Below are 19,381 nucleotides of genomic sequence, written 5' to 3'. Positions count from 1 at the left end.
ATCAGGAGGGATCAGTCCCTGGAGAAGGACATCATGCTTGGTAAAATAGAGGATCAGCAAAAAAGAGGAAGACGCTTAACAAGCTATATTGACAGAGTGGCTGCAATAATAGGCTCAAGCATAACAATGATTGTGCCAGGTGCACCTTAGTCCAATTATTAATGGATGTTTGCAGCTATTTCTTCTCATTTTAAGTTGTGCCACATCAGAAAATTAAGGTCCTGAAACTGTTACTCCATCTACATCATTAAGGTCAACTCTACTTTGAGGAGGCAGCTCCTCCCCAGTAGTATTTTGAGTGCCTTCCAACCTGAGGGGCTCATCTTCCAGCACTATTATCAGGTAATATTCCGCTGCTATTCATAAAGTTTTCACTGTCCAACTTTTTAGAAGTAGATTTCCAATTCCTTCTTCCTTGTCTGTCTTAGTCTAGAAGCTCTGCTGAAACCTGTCTACCATGGGTGACCCTGCCGATATTTGAAACACTGGTGGCATAGCTTCCAGAATCACAGCAGCACACAAGTCACCACAGTGGCTGACAGATGAGTAGCAGTCCTATGTGATAGGAAATATTTACTTGTCTGAGCCCAGACAGTTTGCTCTTCCTTACCCAAGAATAAAAGGTTTTTTCATTTTTTTCCTCTAATAGTAGTGAGTCTTTACTTGTGCCCTGCGGGTGACAAGATTTGGAGCCTTTCTTCTAACAGTTTAAAACTTTTTTTGTTCCTTGGGGAGAAGGGGCCAGAAAGGGTTTTAGTCTTTTCCTATACTGGCAACTGCTCTCCTACTCCAATCCTGCACCAATAAAGACTGCTATCTTCCATCTCCCACCCTACCCGAATTCTTTCTCATAAGCACCTAGTAAGGTCCATGGAGTACAGACTGCAGGAGAGGGTATACTTCTTGTGTGTGTGGCTCCAAGGGTTCTGTGGTCTCCCATTAGCCCACATTTGGTCGTTATCAATTTTTCTTCTTTTTTTTTTACCTAAATTCCTCATATCTGCTTGTATGGTGTCTGGTATCTCTTTTCTCCATGTTCTACCAAAGGTACAACAGTTCTTGCATTCTGTCTCTTCTTGTAGATGCCTGTTTTTCCTTAGATTTCACGCTAATCAGTTGTCTTATGACCTAAACTTTCTGACTGTGCTCAAGAATACTTACAGTTTTGTAGATTATCTGATTTTTTCTTATTATTAGGGTAGTGGTAACAGTCTTTCTAGCTTTCTGCACTCTAGGCAGATTCCAGATGTTTTAAATCATGCAACTCCTCAAATAAGTATTTTTGAGTAACTTTTCCTTAATATTTCTATATTCTTAATGATAGATTATATACTTGTACTTCTGTACAAATATATAAATTATAAAACATACTCAAAAATAAAAACAAAAATGGATGAGATAGATGTGTGGTTTAAAATTGGCAACATAAAATCAACATTCTCCATTTCTTCTCTTTGGAAATTAGTCAGATGCAGCAAGGAGAAATGTGGTCTGCTGTGTTTAAAGGCCAAATTGTGACCAACATGACTACTGCCAATAGTCACTACACATCCTTTGCTGCTATTGCCAAAAAAATAAGAATGAAAAATTATAGTTTTTTCAACTATCTGTATGCCATTCATCTTTAGGAAGTGAATTTTTCCTTGCTTTTTTGGCTATATGCAGTCTCAAAGAAAGAAGTACTAAACAGATTATCACATAGATAAGCCACGTTTGCAGAAAACTGTTTCTGTAACAGCAGAGAAAAAGGAAGCCTTTCAATTGTGAAAACAATCCAGCCTTAAAATACTACCTTGAACTTCCCCAGATAGCCTCTAACTGTTCCAAGGAAAACCAATCTACTTCCATGATGAGTAATAAAAAGTGAATTAGCACAGGACATATGTAAAGATATTATGAGAAAAAGGCAGACAAGAAAGAGCAAAATCAAATAGCAGATGAAAAACTCTCCAAGTGCAGGTGAAAATGGGGACTAAACATGTGCCATGGCTTTTAAAAACTTACTGAAACAAAATCAAAAAGTAGAAATGCAAGAATCAGAGCAGAGATGGCAAAATGTGAAATGGAAGAACTCTGGAAACTCACAGAATTAAAAAGTAAAATTTTAGAGAGAAAAATAATAGAAATACAGCAGAGGTAAAGAAAATACAACATATGCATAATTGGAATGCCTGAAGAAAATTGCTGAAATTATTTTCCATGGGTTGAAAATATAAAGATGAAAATTTACATAAAAATATAAATTGAGAAAATGTGCCTGAATTAATCAGAATATTTTAATACACACATTAAAAAAGTAAAAGATTAAAAGCCACATTGTGTGATAGGAAAATAGAACCAGAATGATCATCGCTAAGTTTGGCCTAATAAAACACAGTAAAATTATTTGACTTCAAAGATGAAGAAATCATTCTTTGGGTAGCCTGGCCAAAAATATCATCACCGTAAGTGGGGAAAACTCAAGATGCTCTCAGACTTCTCTACAGCAGCACTCAATAGCAAAAGAGAGTAGAGCCCTACTTATAAAATATTTATGGAGAGAAAATATAATTCAGGGATTCTATATCCAGCCAAATGGTCATTCAAGCAAAGAGGAAACAGATAAGCAGTTGAAAACATACTATATTCTCAGTGATTATTATTTACATAAGACTTTCTTGAAAAAAAAAAAAAAAAAAAGCACTAAAGAACAGATTTTGTCCAGCATGTGAAGACTGGAAGCACTAAGGCACAAATGGGCATAGAATATATTTAACCATAGAACTAAAAATAAAACAAAAGCAACTATGGAGATTAGAATAACAGAAAAGAAAGCAAATATATGCTCTAACGATGCAGAAATTATATGGCTAATGAAATCTGGGAAAATATGAGGGGAACAAGGTCGAAGGAAGAGTTAAGTATGCTGGTCTTTTCAATTACAATTACTGATCAAAACATAAAATGTAAAGCTGATAAATAAAATATTCAAATATTTAACAGCACAAATGTTAACCCGAAGGAAATTAAAGAAGTGACTAAAACTGGATCATGGAGAAGAAACACAAGATAAGAGAGAGGCTGAAGAAATACCATAATTTTTTCATTGTAAAGAATAATAGATCCTGGATTAAAAATATATACATTACACTGAAGGTACTACAAAAGGTTAGAGTTATAAAGGTAATCTCTAGAAGGAAATAATGCAAACCTTCCTAAATGTCACAAAAACCACACATACCCATGCACACACATACACATAGTGGACAATTCTTTAAAAGCTTTAAACATGGAACATGCAATACAAAATAATATGACAGAACCAGCAGCAAATATATTTGTAATTAAATGTAAATATAAAACTGAATTATTGGCTTTTAAAAAAATAAGACTTTTGGATTGGATCACGTATCAATATCCAATTCCATTTTCTATACAGGAGACACACCTAAAACTAAGTATTCAGAAAGGCTGAAAATAAAAACATGTGCAAAGATATACCAAGCAATTGTAAATATCAGACAAGGTTGAATTCAGGCCAAAAAAATTCATTGAACTAGACAATGCTAAAATATGCAATTCACCAAAACCAAATTAAAAGAATTTAGTGACCAACTAGGGTTTATTCAGAGTGGCCCTCTATCCCAGTTTGCCATGGATCGTCTCAGTTTAAGTCTGTTGCTCTGGTTTAATTATTTATAGAACCTTCTTTTATACTTAAAATATCTGGGTTTAGATGACAAATTATATGCTTATGGAAAGTTTATTCCAGGAATGCAAAGATGCGTATCAAGAAATATCTAAACATAAACGCAGTGAGTTGCAGCATTATGCCATCTGCCTTATAATACTGCATATCTCATATAGTGTTATATCCTTTTATAAGCTCTTATAAGACTTTGCTCTTTCAGAGTTTACTTCCTTTGGATCACTGATCACAGCTATGACATGTGTTCCTTTCACAGGTTCCCCTGAAAGGCTTTCTGGAAGATTTAGGCAGACTGCAAAAGAAGTTTTATGCCAAAGACGAACGTTTACTTTGCCCTATCAGGACCTACTTGGTGACAGCCAGGAGTGCAGCCAGTTCAGGCGCTCGTGTGTTGAAAACCCTTCGCCGCTGGGGTCTAGAGATAGATGAAGCTCTCTTCCTTGCTGGAGCCCCCAAAGGTCCCATCTTGGTGAAAATCCGACCCCACATCTTCTTTGACGACCAGATGTTCCACAATGAAGGGGCACAGAAATTCGGCACCATCACAGCTCATGTACCTTATGGCATTAGTCAAAAAATCAACTCCTAGGGATGGGGAGGTGAAATAAAGCACTGACAGTCTGGTATTACAGAAGCCACTCCTTTTGATCTCTAGGATAGATTAGATGAGTATTTCAGAAGACTGGACCTCAGGACACAGCCCACTTGGAAATATTTTCTCTTGATTTTTTTTAACATTTTGAACCCTCAGTTACCTGCCAGCCGCTTCTCTTTGAGCCATCAATGCTGTTGAGTGTCACTGCACCTTTCTTAGTGTAAGTTATAATAATGACTCCTTTGACTAAATTTAGAAATTGAATGCTTGAATGTTTAAGGGACTGTTTCAGAAGCCTACGTAATTTTTCAAAGCATTGCTCAGTTTTGGATGTTGATAGGATGGGATAAATTTTTACTCATCATCATGCTAGAATAGTGGTCTCCAAAGGTGGAAGGAGAGATTGTCTTAAAAATTAGAGATTTTTATTCTGTAGTCTCTAAGATCAGACTTTTTATCAATGCAAAATGAGAATGTTACTCTACCTGCATGAGTATACTAATTTTAACACTGTATATTCAGAAATAAAGCAGTTGTTTGTGCATACAGAGTACTTTCCACCGAAGATGGGCTCTAGGTAGAATCTCCACACTCCACAGAGCTTCATATTTGAAATCTCTGATTCCGGGCCAAGCAGGTGGGCCCAATGTTTATACAGAAAAAAAGCCTTGGTCACCACTTCAAAGTGTGACATGAAGTGAACATCCTGGCCCCTCATTGTTGCCATTCTGTTTTAATGGATTTTTTTGTTTGTTTGTTTTGAACAAACATTGGTTGGCTATCATCATAATCTACCACGTTAGGTACAGTGGGCTGGTTATTTTCACGTATCTTCATTTTATCGTCAAACCAAACTTTTGTGACATAGTATTATTTATTGCCCTCCATTTATCAATGGGGAACCTAAGATTCAAAAAGATTAGGTAGCTTGTCCAAGAATGGGCAGTTAATAAATGGCAGGGCTAAGATTCAAGGTCTTGTTTACTTCAAAAGCTATATGCTGTCTTTCCTCTGTGTTATACTACCTCTAAATCAAGTTATTCACATTAAATAAACGGCCTTAGACCATCCTGAACAGATTAGTTGTTCTGTTACGTTCCATGCTTCACACTGAATAGGAGCTTCATACTGGGGATAGAGTGGAGCAAAAGCCCAACTATCATTCACATTCCTCATGCCCTCTCTAGTCATCAGTGATAATGCTTTTTCCCACCTCAGAACGCCATTTTTAAGCACCCTTAAGGAATTTTCTCCTGGCATCTAGCCCTTTTTTCTCCATATTTTGAATATTAGTTACATGCCACATCATTCTTAAATGGAAGGAAGCCTTATCAAAATCATCTAGGGAACTTATTTCAAACTTCACAAGTCATGCCTCTCTCCCTTCATCCTGGGGAGTCTGGAATTACCAGACAGTGAGCACCCTGAGGGCAGGAATGGTGTCCTGTTTCTTTGTGGCTCTCACAGGGTCTGGCACATGGTAAAGGATTGGTGCATGTTTGCTGGATGGGTGAGTAGCCGAATGAATGATGTGTGAAAATTAGCCTGGTCTAAAGCTATGTTTTCAGCTTGAAGATGCATCCCTGTGGCAATAACCCCTGACATTTACGAAGTATTTTACAGTTTACAACATACTTTCCCATCCATTATTACATTTAATCGTCCGATGGGGTACAGGGGATGGCATTTGTGAATGGTAGAGCCCAAGCCTGTGACTGATAAGAAGGCTGTGTTTACACTAAGTCCAAGCTTTTCCCACTGTACTTCAGCCAGTGTCAAATAAGACCATTTGAGTATAGCTTTTTCTATGGGGACCAATGTTTTAACGGTCTTTTTCAATGGTTCTCAAAGTGTCTTCCCCGTATTAGCAGCATCAACATTACCCGGGAACTTCTTAGAAATGCAAATTCTCAGGTCCCATCCTGTACCTACTTAATTAAAAACTGTGGCACTGGACCAGACATTTCTGTAGTCTACAAGCCATCCAGGTGATTCTGATGCAGGCTAAAGTTTGAGAAACACTGCCCACGCCATTTCTAGCTGACTCATGTTGCAAAGTGCTTAGCCTCCTCTGTGGAAAAAAAAAAAAAAAGAGCCCTTCCAGACTTCAGTTGGGCAGGGACCCTTCTCAAGTGGGTGAAAGTAAACTGAAGTGATGATTTACAAGTCCCAGGAACTCTTAAAGGAAAACAACTAAGCCAGCCCTGAAAACAGACCTATAAAGAGATTTGTAAATCGAAAGTACTCACTAGGCATTCCCACGGGGAAAGCCACCACAACTATGGAACTTCAATTGGTAGATGAATTCCAGTCGCCCGAAAACTCAGGTTTCGGGCTCAGCCTCCATCATTAGGCTAGGGGTAGACTATACTGAGGAAACCACTACCCGGAGCGCTGTACTCGCCTAACCAATCAAAACAGATGCTTTAGAAAGGGAAACTACGAGTCCCAGCAGGCCCCACGTCGCACCAACCGGGACGACTGGCCGCGCCTCAGAGTTCCTCGCGTACAGGTGGTAGCCTCAGTTTAGGGAAATCGGCATCTCCGGGAGTCCGGCACAGAGGCTGGTGGGCCCGCGGAGCCTAGGCGGCTATGGCAGTGGCCACAGTGGCGGCCCTACTCGCCGCACTGGCTGGTGGGCTGTGGCTGGCGGCCCGGCGGTTCGTGGGTTCCAGGGTCCAGCGGTTTCACGGCGGCAAGGACTGCGGCCTCATGCACGGGAAGACCGTGCTGATCACAGGGGCGAACAGCGGCCTAGGCCGCGCCACCGCCGCCGAGCTGCTGCGTCTGGGGGCGCGGGTGATCATGGGCTGCCGCGACCGCGCGCGCGCCGAAGAGGCGGCGGGTCAGCTCCGCCGTGAGCTCAGTCTGGCGGAGGGCCCCAGGCCAGACGCCGACGCCGGCGTGGCCGGGGAGCTCGTCGTCAAGGAGCTGGATCTCGCCTCCCTGCGCTCGGTGCGCGCCTTCTGTCAGGAGCTGCTCCAGGTGTGGGTTCGGGGAGCCGAGCTGGAGAGGATGGGAAAGAAGGAAAGCGGAAGGGCCGTCTGCTGGGCCTCGGCGGGATAGAGCTGGGAAGGGGCGGCCCCAGAGAGGCCGGGGTGGGACCTTGGAAATGACCGAGCCTGCTAGTAGAAACACAAAAGCAAGTGACTTGAAGGCGCCTTTGGAGTTGCAGCCCTGGGAAATAAACAGAACTCAGAGGGCCTTCTCCCGTCTTATAAGGACGTTGATAAAAAATGGTCCCAAGAGGAAAATAATAAGCCAGTTTCTGAAGTATTTTTTATTTTGAGGGGACGGCCCAGGAGTAGATCCACCAGGTCTCTGAATTGTAATTCCTGTGTCAGAAGTTAGTCTGCATTAAGCCATCTCTTCTTTCACACAGCCTGTGAGCATTTGGGGAAGTTGCTAGCCCAGGATCTGGGGAGGGAGCAGTCCGTTTTTTTGTTGTTGCTGGGGTAGGGAGTTCAGCTGGATGCCACCAGTGGACTCAAGAACACCATTCTTAATCAGATCCTGGCTGGTTTCCGAGAGAATGGAGCTTGAAATTCCAGTGGTTATATTGTAAACTGGGACAGGGATAAAAATAATATCTAGCATTTATTGAAGGTTTATTATGTGCCAGGGCCTGAGCCAAATATACAGATATTTTAAATGAAATTAAAGTGCCCTTGACTGCTATTATCATCAAATCCCCACAGTAACCCTCTGAGGTAGGAATTAATATCCCCATTTTACAGCATGAGGAAACTGAGGCATAGGTAGACTAAGTAACTTGCCGGTAGTCTTCTCCAAAGCCTTTGCTCTTAACCCTTACTCTATACTCCTGCTGCCTGGCAGTGAGGTAGGAGGACTTCTTTGTACAGATAGTACAAAGTTCACTGACCTGGATGCCCTCTGTTGAGATTGAGGTGGGAGGGCTTCTTGCAAGAGGGCATTCAGAAGAGTGAGATTTAAAACTTGCTGACATCAGAAAAGTGCCTATAGGAAATGGAGTCTCTTGACTCTAGAGGTTCCCAAACTTTCTCAGTTTAGGGTACCCTTACCAAAACCAAACCAAAGCCATTGCCATCAAGTCGATTCCAACTCATAGTGATTCTGTAGGACAGAGTAGAACTGCCACATAGGGTTTCCAAGGCTGTAAATCTTTTAAGGGAGCAGGCTGCCACATCTTTTCTCCCACAGGGCAGCTGATTGGTTTGAACCACTGACTTTTCGGTTAGCAGCCAAGTACTTAACCATTGCACCACCAGGGCTCCTCTCGGGCACCTTTAGTGATCAGTAATTTTTTTCATTTTGCCATTAGGACAAAAGAAATATCTAGCAGTTCGTTTATTAAGTAGTTAGTTCCAAACAACCATCTAAGTATTTATATCCTAACAACTTAGTAGCTGTTTGAAAAAATAATATACCTAATTGAAAAAAAAATGGTATGTCATTGTTAAATATCCATAATTACCTGCTAATGGGATGTATGTACCTGTTAGTCAGTCACTGTGCCAACTTCTCAAACTTTGGAATCGGATGGCACACTGCCACCCTTATTTCCTGTCCCACATTGATTTTTAGCATGGCACTTGTTTTTTGTTATAGCCACTGCTGAAACTCAGCTCCCCAAGGATGTGACATCACCAGAGGGAACATAGCACAAACTAATGTAGCTGTGAACTACCTGGAGTTAGTAGTTTTTGTGGTGTCGAGCAGGATGTCACTGTGTTTCCCTTGAAAATTTAAAATATCCAACAGCACTCTGGGAGTGGGGACACTTGGTGTACAGTTTGGGAGCTGCAGTGGTTTTTTTTGTTTGTTTTTTTTTTACTGCTGGTATTTCACTATGTAGAACAGAGATTAAGAAAATAAGAAATGCTAATGTATAAGAGATGTTGGATGCATTAGGTTTTCCTATTTTCATTAAAACGGGGCTGTACCTGCTTCCTATTAGTGATACCTGTACTACTTTAAGGAGCCCTAGTGGCGCAACAGTTAAGTGCTAAGCTGCTAACTGAAAGGTTGGCGGTTCAAACCCACCCAGTGGCTCCGAGGGAGAAGGACTTGGCAGTCTGTCCCTGTAAAGATTGCAGCTAGGAAACCCTATGGGGCAGTTTTACTCTGTCACATGGGATGACTATGAATCGAAATCGACTTGATGGCACCTAACATCAGCAACAACAACATACTACTTTGGCCACATGGGACAGAACCAATTATATAAGGAGACAACTAAGTTGTCTTCTGAGTTTTTTGTGAGTTCCTACCTCGCTCTGAAGTTTGGTAACTATAACCAGAAAGGAAGAAAAAAAAGGAAATGTAGATTTCCCACAGCTTGGCATTTTTGGTATTTATGCCATTTATCTCCTAGAATTTTTAAAAATTGTAAATGATAAAGTCTTAAAATAACACAAGTCCAGCAAAGAATGATGGTTCAGAAATGATTGATTCAGGAAACCCGTCCAAAGGATTAGTGAAAAAGAACACTCCTTTCTTTCCCCCACGGGTGAACTCTTGCCTTTTTTTGAAGTTGACTATTGGAAAAGCTACAGGTGCTTAGACAGACAGAATGAGAAACAGTTAATCCTCTGACAGGTAGGCTTTGATAACTGTTGTGAGATTTAACACATTTTTCTTTTCATTTGTAGTTGGCAGATGGGCCAGTGAAATTTGAAATTTGACCTCAAATTAATTTGATCATGGGTCATCACTGTGTCTTCACACCTGGAACATGTTGTGCATTTCTCTTTCTCTGTCCATCAAGAGAGACATAGAGGAGCCAGGAAGGGGCTAAAGAAGGCCAATCTCCATGATTTATGGGATGTAAAGACTTTAGGACAGTCTAAATTTTAGTACGCTGATCTGGAAAGGTGTAAGGGGATATGGTCGAAGTACAAAATTCTCTACAGATCTCTTAAGCAGGAGGCCCCTTGAAGCCGGAAAGAGGTTCCTTTTGTATAGGGAGAAAAAGGACTGTGAACTCTAGAGGCAAGATAGAGGTTAAAGGTGTTTGTTGATAATCCCACCTCCATCCCTGTTAGCCTCGTTTGCTGTTATTGTGAGACATAGTATATGTGATCTACTGGGTTATTTCTGATATTTTTATATTACCTATTTAGAAATTTTTTTAAGCTTTCTTTGAATTATTCATGATGTTCTCTTCAAGGGTTTGCATCCCTGACCTTCTCTATTGCTTGCTCCTGTTTGAAGGAAATGACTTGAACAGGCTCCATCCCCATGGTGGTATTTATCCTCAGAGAACAACAGAATAAAGCATTCTTAACTTTGTCCCTAGTGTTGGTACTAGTAGTTCTGGAAATAAACAGTGCTGACCTGCAGGGCCTATCTATGGAAAATAGCACCTATGGCAACTAGTTTTAAATTGCTGAATGATCTCTTTCAGCTGGTGATGGAAACTGTGATGGCCAGTAGAAACTGCTCATTGTCACCCCTCCTCAAGTGGTGCCAAGGGCACGCAGCCTACTTGCCATGCCTTAGTTACACCTCTGTGACCTGCCTTCTGTATATCGACTCTAGCTCATGGGACTCTCTAGCAGTCATTTGAAAATCCCGATTAGAGAGGTAGAGTGGTTTACTGATTAAAAGAAGGAGCATTAGTATACAAATTTCATCTTCAGAACTTTGTTTTGCCACTTACGACCTCTGTGACACTGGGCAAGCCACCTAACTTCTATGCTTCGGTTTTCTTGTAGGGTTGTTGGGAGTAGTAAATGAGATAACATGCAAAAAGCACTTAGCGCAAGGCCAGGCAATTTTTTTTTCCATTTTTTTCAATTGTTGAAAACTCATAGAGACATTTAATAGAATTTCAGTAGCTTGCTAGAATATTTTTCTAATTTTACCACAAATGCATTTATTGTGATCTTCTTATGATCTGAGTATTTACGTGATAATTCCCAAATTGATATTTTCATAGTTCACCTGAATTTAAGAGGAGAAACCTAGAACTAGAGGAGTGGCCCTTCCCCAAATTAACTGTACTTCTGTTTTAGAAAGACCTTGGTACTGATCAGATACTTAGTCAACTTTCCGGTAAAATAATTATCAAAATATATGTAACTATTTTTAAGTTATACAAGCATAAGATCAGAAAGTCTTAGATTCAGTATCTAAGTCTTCTACTGCAAGATTGCTGTGGATAAATATCTTTCTGCATATAATTTTAATAAATGAGAAAAAGAGGCTGTTGAGTAAATAGTCATGAATATCATGAATATTAGTATTTGTTTCAGGAACGGCTTGCAAAGGAACCCCTACCCGCGCTCATTAAAAACAAAATTGCTAGTGTTCCAAATAGTTCTGATTCATAAGCTAACAACCGAAATTGAAAACTGTTAGTCTCTAGTCCCTTTTTTTATTAAAACTTATTATGAACAGAACAAGCAGCTAAAGGCCTGTGTTCATAATTTTACTACTCTCTCTTTGACATTTAAAGGAAGAGCCTAGGCTGGATGTCTTGATCAATAATGCAGGGATCTTCCAGTGCCCTTACACGAAGACCGAAGATGGATTTGAGATGCAGTTTGGAGTGAACCATCTCGGGCACTTCCTACTCACCAATCTTCTTCTTGGACTTCTCAAAAGTTCAGCTCCCAGCAGGATTGTGGTAGTGTCTTCCAAACTTTATAAACATGGAGACATCAACTTTGAAGACTTGAACTGTGAACAAAGCTATAATAAAAGCTTTTGTTATAGTCGGAGCAAATTAGCTAACATTCTTTTTACCAGAGAACTAGCCCGCCGCTTAGAAGGCACAAACGTTACTGTAAATGTGCTACATCCTGGTATTGTGCGAACTAATCTGGGGAGGCACATAAATATTCCACTGCTGGTCAAACCATTGTTCAATTTGGTGTCATGGGCTTTTTTCAAAACTCCATTAGAAGGTGCCCAGACTTCTATTTATTTAGCCTGTTCACCCGAAGTAGAAGGTGTTTCAGGAAAGTACTTTGGGGACTGTAAAGAGGAAGAACTATTGCCCAAAGCTATGGATGAGTCTGTTGCAAGAAAACTCTGGGATATCAGTGAAGTGATGGTTGGCATATTAAAATAGAGACAGGAAGTAAAGGAGAGCTTTTTATAAAAACTATGTCAGTTGTATCCATGACCAGGAGTGGTGTGGCTTGATCACTTGCTACTTGAAAAAACAATTTCAGTTTTACAATAATACTGCTAAGAGGTACATGTGGATGTTCTGAAGTGACTGAACAATTATTATTTCAGAGGACAAAATTTCATCAAACACGTCTTACAGTATAATGAATAATACAATTATAGTATATTTTTAAAATTATAATTGGGTAAGCATGGATTACAAATATAGGAAATTTAGTAACTGAAAAGTGATACCTTGAGAAGTTTTTGACAGATCTTTGAGTTTCATGGCCAAAATGTTAAATATTGTTGCTATACTGCTGATTTTTGTGTGGAAATAATATACCTAGTGTGTGCACACAATTCTTATGTGGAATAAATTTGCTGGTACATATTCTTAACTGTATATTTCTTTATAAGTTACACTGAATGTGGTCTTCATCTCATCATCATTAGCCTCCACTGATCTTGGTAACTCCAGTCTCCTCACATATCTTGGATACTGTTTTGGGAGGTAATATATCTAAAGCCCAAATCTGATTGTGTCATTTCCCTGCTTAAAAAATTTGGTGGTTTCCCTGGAGGACATTATGCTGAGTGAAATAAGTCAATCACAAAAGGACAAATATTGTATGAGACTTCTATTGTAAAAACCCATGAAAAAGTTCACACACAAAATGTAACAATCTTTGTTGGTTGCCAGGGATGGGGGTGGGGGGGAATACTAAATAGGCAATAGATAAGTGGTATCTTGGGTGAAAGGTGAGACAGTACACAATACAGGGGAAACTAGCACAACTTGTACAAGGAAAGGTCATGGAAGCCCCATAGACACATCCAAACACCCTGAGAGACTGAATTGCTGGGTGGAGGGCTGCGGGGACCATGGTCTTGGGGAACATGTAGCTCAATTGGCATGACATAGTTTATAAAGACAATGTTCTACATTCTGCCTTGGTGAGTAGTGTCTGGGGTCTTAAAAAGCCTGTGAGCGGCCATCTAAGATACTCCACTGGTCTCATCCCTTCGGGAGCAAGGGAGAATGAAGAGAACAGGATAAAAGGAAAAGATTAGTCCAAAGGACTAATGGTCCATGGCTACCAAGGCCTCCACCAGACTGAGTCCAGTACAGCTGGATGGTGCCCAGCTACCACCACTGACTGCTCTGGCCAGGATCACAACAGAGGGTTCTGGGCAGAACTGGAGAAGGATGTAGAACAAAATTCTAACTCACAAACAAAAGACCAGATTTACTGGCCTAAAGGAGACTGGAGAAACCCCCGAGAGTATGGCCCCCAGACACGCTCTTAGCTCAGTGGTGAAGTTATCTCCGAGGTTCACCGTTCAGCCTGGGAGTGGACAGCCCTGTAAAACCAAATGGGACTAATGAGGTATAGTAGTCCAGTGACAAGGGCCAGAAGGCAGAAGGGGACCCAAGGAAGCTGGTGATAGGGAACCCAAGGTTGAGTAAGGATATTGTTGATGTGTTGTGAGATTGTTAACCATTGTCATAGGGCAATATGTGTAGTAACTGTTAAATGAGAAACTATTTTGCTCTGTAAGCCTTCATCTTAAGTGAGAATAGCAGCACAATTGGAAGAGCATAGTCAGTGTCACTGAACTGTGTGTGTAGAAATTTTTGAAATGGTGTATCTTTGGCTATGTGTATTTTCACTAAAAAAAAAGGTTGAGAAGTTAGAGGGTTGACATGTTGTGGGGTTGTTAAACCAATGTCATAAAACAATATGTGTACTACTGTTTCATGAGAAACTGTTCTGTAAGCCTTCCCGAGTACAGTAAAAAAAAAAAAAAAAAAAAAACCGCACACTTTAAAGCATAAAGAAAAAAAAAAACATTTGGTGGTTTCCAATTGTTCATACCAGAGGGTTCTTTCTTCAGATTAAGTCTTACTCCAATGTAAAAGCTGAATGAGTAAAACAAGTCATGGCAATGCTGTCGGGTTGGCATCCCCCAAGGCTGTTGTTGAAGGAACTTTGCAGAATAGTTTATAAACCACTTCTATTTAGATTAAAGGTTAAACTCCTATAAACATTTGAGACCACAGGCTTACCTTGCACTCTTGTATTCTGAGCTGTCCAATAGAACTTTCTGCAATGATGGAAATTATCTGTACTGACCAATATGGTAGACACTAGACACATGTGGTTAATGAGTACTTAAAATATGGCTAGTTCAACTGAGGAACTGAATTTCTAATTCTATTTAATGTTAATTTGAATTTAAATAGGCACATGTGGCTACTGGCTTGTATTTTGTACAGCACAGCTCTAGTCATTCCGTAATATAACCCGGTCTTCACTATAGACTAGTTGCCCACTCACTTACCTCTCTGGGCCTTTGCTTACATTGTTCTTTCAGTCTGGAATACCCTTCGTCCCTTCACTGGTACTACTTACCCTTTAAGGTTCCCCTCAAGTAACTTCTTTTCTCCAGTCCCTGTAGGCAGAACCAATTCTCTTTCCACTTTGTTTCTGTTGCTCTTGGCAGCTTTACTAGGAGTTTAGTGGACACGTTATTTGTTCAGAGGTTCAGTTAGACAATTAGAATAGGAATTCTTCAAGGAAAGGAAGTGTCTTATTTTCCTCCTAGAACCCAGTACCTGGCACACAATAAACATTCAATAAATAATGAATGAATACCAAAACCAACCAAACCAGTTGCCGTCGAGTCGATTCCAACTCATAGCAACCCTATAGGGCAGAGTAGAACTGCCCCATAGGGTTTCCAAGGAGCAGCTGGTGGATTTGAACTACTGACCTTTTGGTTAGCAGCCAAACTCCTAACCACTTCACCACCAGGACTCCAATGAATGAATAAGGTGCATTAAAATAATTGAGTCTAGATTTATTGTACGCATCTGTGTTATAGAATCAAAAGTACCTACTTGATACTGTTAATTATTTGTTTTAGCTATCGCCTAATTTTAGGAAAAGGAATTATGACAGTAAAGGATAGACTACACTAATTTTACTGACCATTTTGGTCAGGGCTAGTCCTTGATTGGTTATTATTTTTAAGACCATTTATAATATCTAATTCCAGTATTCGTTCTTTTCAGGAATGACAAGATCTTGGCAGATCATCCAGCAGGTCTGTTTTCTATTAGAGCATTAGGTTGTGAATAGAAGAAACACTTAAATGTTTGTATCATCACAGGTGTGTCACAGCAGGTGTAGTGGGTATAGCTGCATCATTTTCTTTGAAACATTTTTTTAAAAAGCAATTCTACACAGAGACCTGCTGAACTTAAGAAATATGAGCAGGAAATACACCAGAATGCAACTGGGAAAAATGGAAGCTAATAAATCTGTCCTACACCTCAACTTCATTAAAAAGGAGCTCTTTTTCTTTCTTTTTTTTTTTTCATTTAATATCATCTTTTCTGGCTGCATTTTGATACCTGATGCTTTTCTGGGGATTTTGGTCTTTTTTAAGAGTTGAGCCTTTGAGAGTACTTGTTTGTGGAACCATAATAAAATTGGATATATTAATTTATCATGATGAAAAATGAGAAACTCATCTAAAAACACCCACTATTAAGGTAAAATGAGCTGCCATTTGGAAGATGTCCTTCCCACCTGAGAGTTTTATGGAATTGAGAGAACTAATAGCTATACTGTGACGAGTTAGAGTTTAAAGATTGTTTAAACCTTTTTTCTCCCTCCCTTCTGCTGACACTTCTAACCATTTCTCAGTAAACAGCAACTCTGTTACTTTGATACCTACTCTCACCCTTAGCAAAATATTGTTAGAGGGAAACCTGTAATACACCAGATTATGGAATATTTGAGTTAAAAACCCATTTTCCCTGCTGGTTCTGGGCTTCATCATCTGAAAAACTGACTTCTTCTGAAGCAACATGTTCTGAGAAGGGGTGATATTGCTGGGCCCTCTGCCCCAACTTCACTCAGTAGCTATTTTATGTAGGGGGGTTCTAATTAACATTTGATTGGAAAGGGGTTTCGCTGCTGAAAAACACCACCACATCGGGTTTGCATAACAGCTCCACTACTTAACTCCCTATGTGTCCTTGGCAAGTTACTTAACCTCTCTGAGCTTCAGTTTTCTCATCTCTGTCATTGAGACATGAATGCCTACTTCAAAGGATTGCTCTGGGAATAAAAGTGACAGAGTAAGTAAAGTGTTTAGCAGAGTGCCTGGCACATATGGGCAGTCATCCATCCCCCCTTCCCTGATGCATCTAACCATTACTATTAATAGTAATAGTAATTAGTAATGGTTGTTGTTGTTGTCAGCTGCCATCAAGTTGGCTCCCAACTCATGGCGACCCCATGTGTTACAGAGTAGAACTGTTCCTAGGATTTTCTTGGCTGTAATCTTTACGGAAGCAGTTTGCCAGGCCTTCCTTCCATGGAGCCACTAGAGGGGTTCAAACCACCAACCGTTAGGTTAGCTGATTGCAAACCACTTGTTTGCTCCTTCATAATCGTTGGTGAGTACATAGGATGAAAACATAATTCTAAACTAGGGGTCAGCAAAATGTTTTGTCAACTACTGGATTGTAAATATTTAAGGTTTTGTGGGCCACATTGTCCCTTACTCTTTTTAATTAAATTTTTATTTTTAAAATTCTTTTAAAAAATGTAAAAACTGTCCTTATTCTTAGGTCATGCTATTGTATTTATACAACTAGTACAGTCTCCTAAGCCCAAGGCTAGTTGACAGCATCTGCTTTGTGACTAACTGGGAACAATGTACTTATTTGTTTGTCTTGAAGGCGCCATTCATAGTAGTAGTTCTTGTGTATTCTATACTATTTCTTAGTAAGTCTCCTGTTGTTTTTCTATATCATTTCTAATTTTGTATCTATGACTATTTGTTATAGATCCAGGAAACCTAGGGAGTGTATTTTTTTTTTTTTTTTTTTTAATCTATCTCCAGCTATAGATTTTGGTGTGAGGAATAGCAGTTCTCTGCCTTCAGCTCTTCCCCCCAACAAACCTGCTGGGCCTGGCGGGAGATCTGAAACAACCTAGATTTGAATATTTAATTCATTCCAAATGTCCTAAGAAACACTGAAGACAGAATATGTGAATATGTTACTAATCACCCTTCAGGAGCTTGGCCCCCACAGACAGCTTCAGATGTTTCCAAACCTTCTTTGGACAATGGGAAGTTAAATTAGTTACAGGTTAACATGGAGGAAGGTAGCTTATTCCTAGAGGAAAGTTAGAGGAGTGCTCTGTTTTTATACAGACAGAATGAGTTTTGCTAAGACTGACGTTTAATCAGAATACAGAAGAATAGCTCTTAACCAACCATCATCCAGCAGACATACTGTAATAACTGATTCTCTCTCCATTCTTTTTGTAAAACATACTGATACCATACCATGTGAATGCTCTAGACTGATGGGCTGCCCTTTAGCACACCTCCGGCCCTTCTGTTCTCTCCCGTTCTGTTACATATTTAGAACGAGTGAGCTGTGTGCCATTCATTTATTTATTTCACAAATATTTACTGAGTGCCTATTACATGCCAGGCATTATTCTCTGCTTTTGGGGATAAAGGAGCCAACAAAGAAAACCCAACCAAGCCTGCATGTGCATGTACTAGCTGTGCTTGTTATTAATCATAATACAAGATATTAATCATAATACAAACCAATGAAATATGACTACAAAGAATTTCTATGAAAAGTAAGCTAAGTGCTTTTAAAAATTTAAAGGCAACTCACTAGAAATTTGCTTTTATAAAGTTTTAAAACAACTGTTAAATACTGAAAATATCATAAAAATCTAAAAGGAGTCTGTATTTAGTTGTTTGCGTGTGACTTTAAACTGACTCCATTTTAAAGATAAAAAACTTCAAATCATAGATACTTTTTAGGTGAGTATAATGGAAGAAGGCTGATGTGGAATTCCAAGTGGACCCAATCTCAAAAAGCAACAAAAACTGCAATTAAACTGTTAGCCTTATATCATAATATAAGCAAATGAGCATGTTACATATTTTAATTCAAATAAAAATTTTTGATTGATTCATTTTTATGATGTCCCTCTTTAATCAGCTTTTTTCTGTAACTAACCAATTCCAAATATAAGAGCTTCTGTTGCTTACAATAGAGCTATCACTGACATATCAGAAGAGTTTCAGTTTGGAGGGATTAGCAATAAATATGTTCTGGGTAATGAGTCGTATTTTTCCACAGAATTCTAATCTAAATTTGGTAATGTGTTTTATTTTTTAAAATGCCCCAAAAGACTGAATTGATTATTTGATATGTTTGGTCCTGAGGTCTTTTTGCAGTACGTTATTGAGATTTACCAGATTTAATTTAATCATCATTCCTGTATTTGCTCTTCTCTTCCTCACTGAAAGTTCCTACTAACTGTGTTAAATAGGTAAGTTCCTGAATATTCAATAGAGTTATTTTCCAGTATGTCATTTTATCTTGAGAAGTTGCCACGTTGCATATGAGGTATTCCAACCTGGTCTGTCCAAAGCTGTGGATTTTAGAGTCTTTAAAAAACAAAACAAAACAAACAACAAACAAAAACACCAATTCCTAACTTCCTTTATAAATTCTGATTTAGGAAAATATTTGCACCTGGTAACTGGCTTTTTTTCTGGTATACCCCACTGATTTAGGTACTTAGCCAGCTATTGGTTCTAAATCCTTCTGATGGCCCCTTTTTGCTACTATGAAAGATTATATGATATGAATTCTGTCAAAAGGGGCTCCCTGTACATGGAGCAGTAAGGTGAATGAGTAAGTAGTATTTTAAGTTGTAAAAAGACTCAACAGATTTTATCTGGGTAGACCTATATTGTTGGTATTTTAGGTATATCTTGAAAGTGTTTGCATGCTTTGAGGAAATGCTGAGTTGGGAGGAATATATCATCAGTACTAGTTTGTGAAAAAAGCAAACCCAGTTTCTGCCACCAGTCCCTGAAAGCACAGGAAACGGCTTCATGTAGTAGGTGTTCAAGTCTAAGCATTTTGTTGACAGAAG

General features: G+C 39.4%; 2 protein-coding genes across 7 annotated transcripts in view; both read left to right on the top strand.

Moving 5' to 3' along the window:
- NT5C1B (5'-nucleotidase, cytosolic IB) overlaps nt 1-4,277 on the top strand; it is a 19,320-nt gene extending 15,043 nt beyond the window's left edge. For all 6 annotated transcript variants that reach the window (XM_004387580.1, XM_012558841.1, XM_004387577.1 and 3 more), the window contains one exon: nt 3,945-4,277. In XM_004387580.1, coding sequence (XP_004387637.1) covers nt 3,945-4,277 — 333 coding nt within the window. The remainder of the gene's footprint in view (nt 1-3,944) is intronic.
- A 2,512-nt stretch (nt 4,278-6,789) lies between these two features.
- RDH14 (retinol dehydrogenase 14) lies at nt 6,790-12,777 on the top strand. The gene is made up of 2 exons (XM_004387581.2): nt 6,790-7,268; nt 11,725-12,777. The coding sequence occupies exons 1-2, from the start codon at nt 6,876-6,878 to the stop codon at nt 12,340-12,342; spliced, it is 1,011 nt and encodes a 336-aa protein (XP_004387638.1). The 5' UTR covers nt 6,790-6,875; the 3' UTR covers nt 12,343-12,777.
- Nucleotides 12,778-19,381: the final 6,604 nt, after the last annotated feature.

The sequence above is a fragment of the Trichechus manatus genome, unplaced genomic scaffold (assembly GCF_000243295.1).
Source record: "Trichechus manatus latirostris isolate Lorelei unplaced genomic scaffold, TriManLat1.0 scaffold00189, whole genome shotgun sequence".
Taxonomy (NCBI): Eukaryota; Metazoa; Chordata; class Mammalia; order Sirenia; family Trichechidae; genus Trichechus; species Trichechus manatus.
The sequence above is the reverse complement of the archived record's forward strand: the minus strand, read 5'-3'. Positions and strand labels throughout refer to the sequence as shown.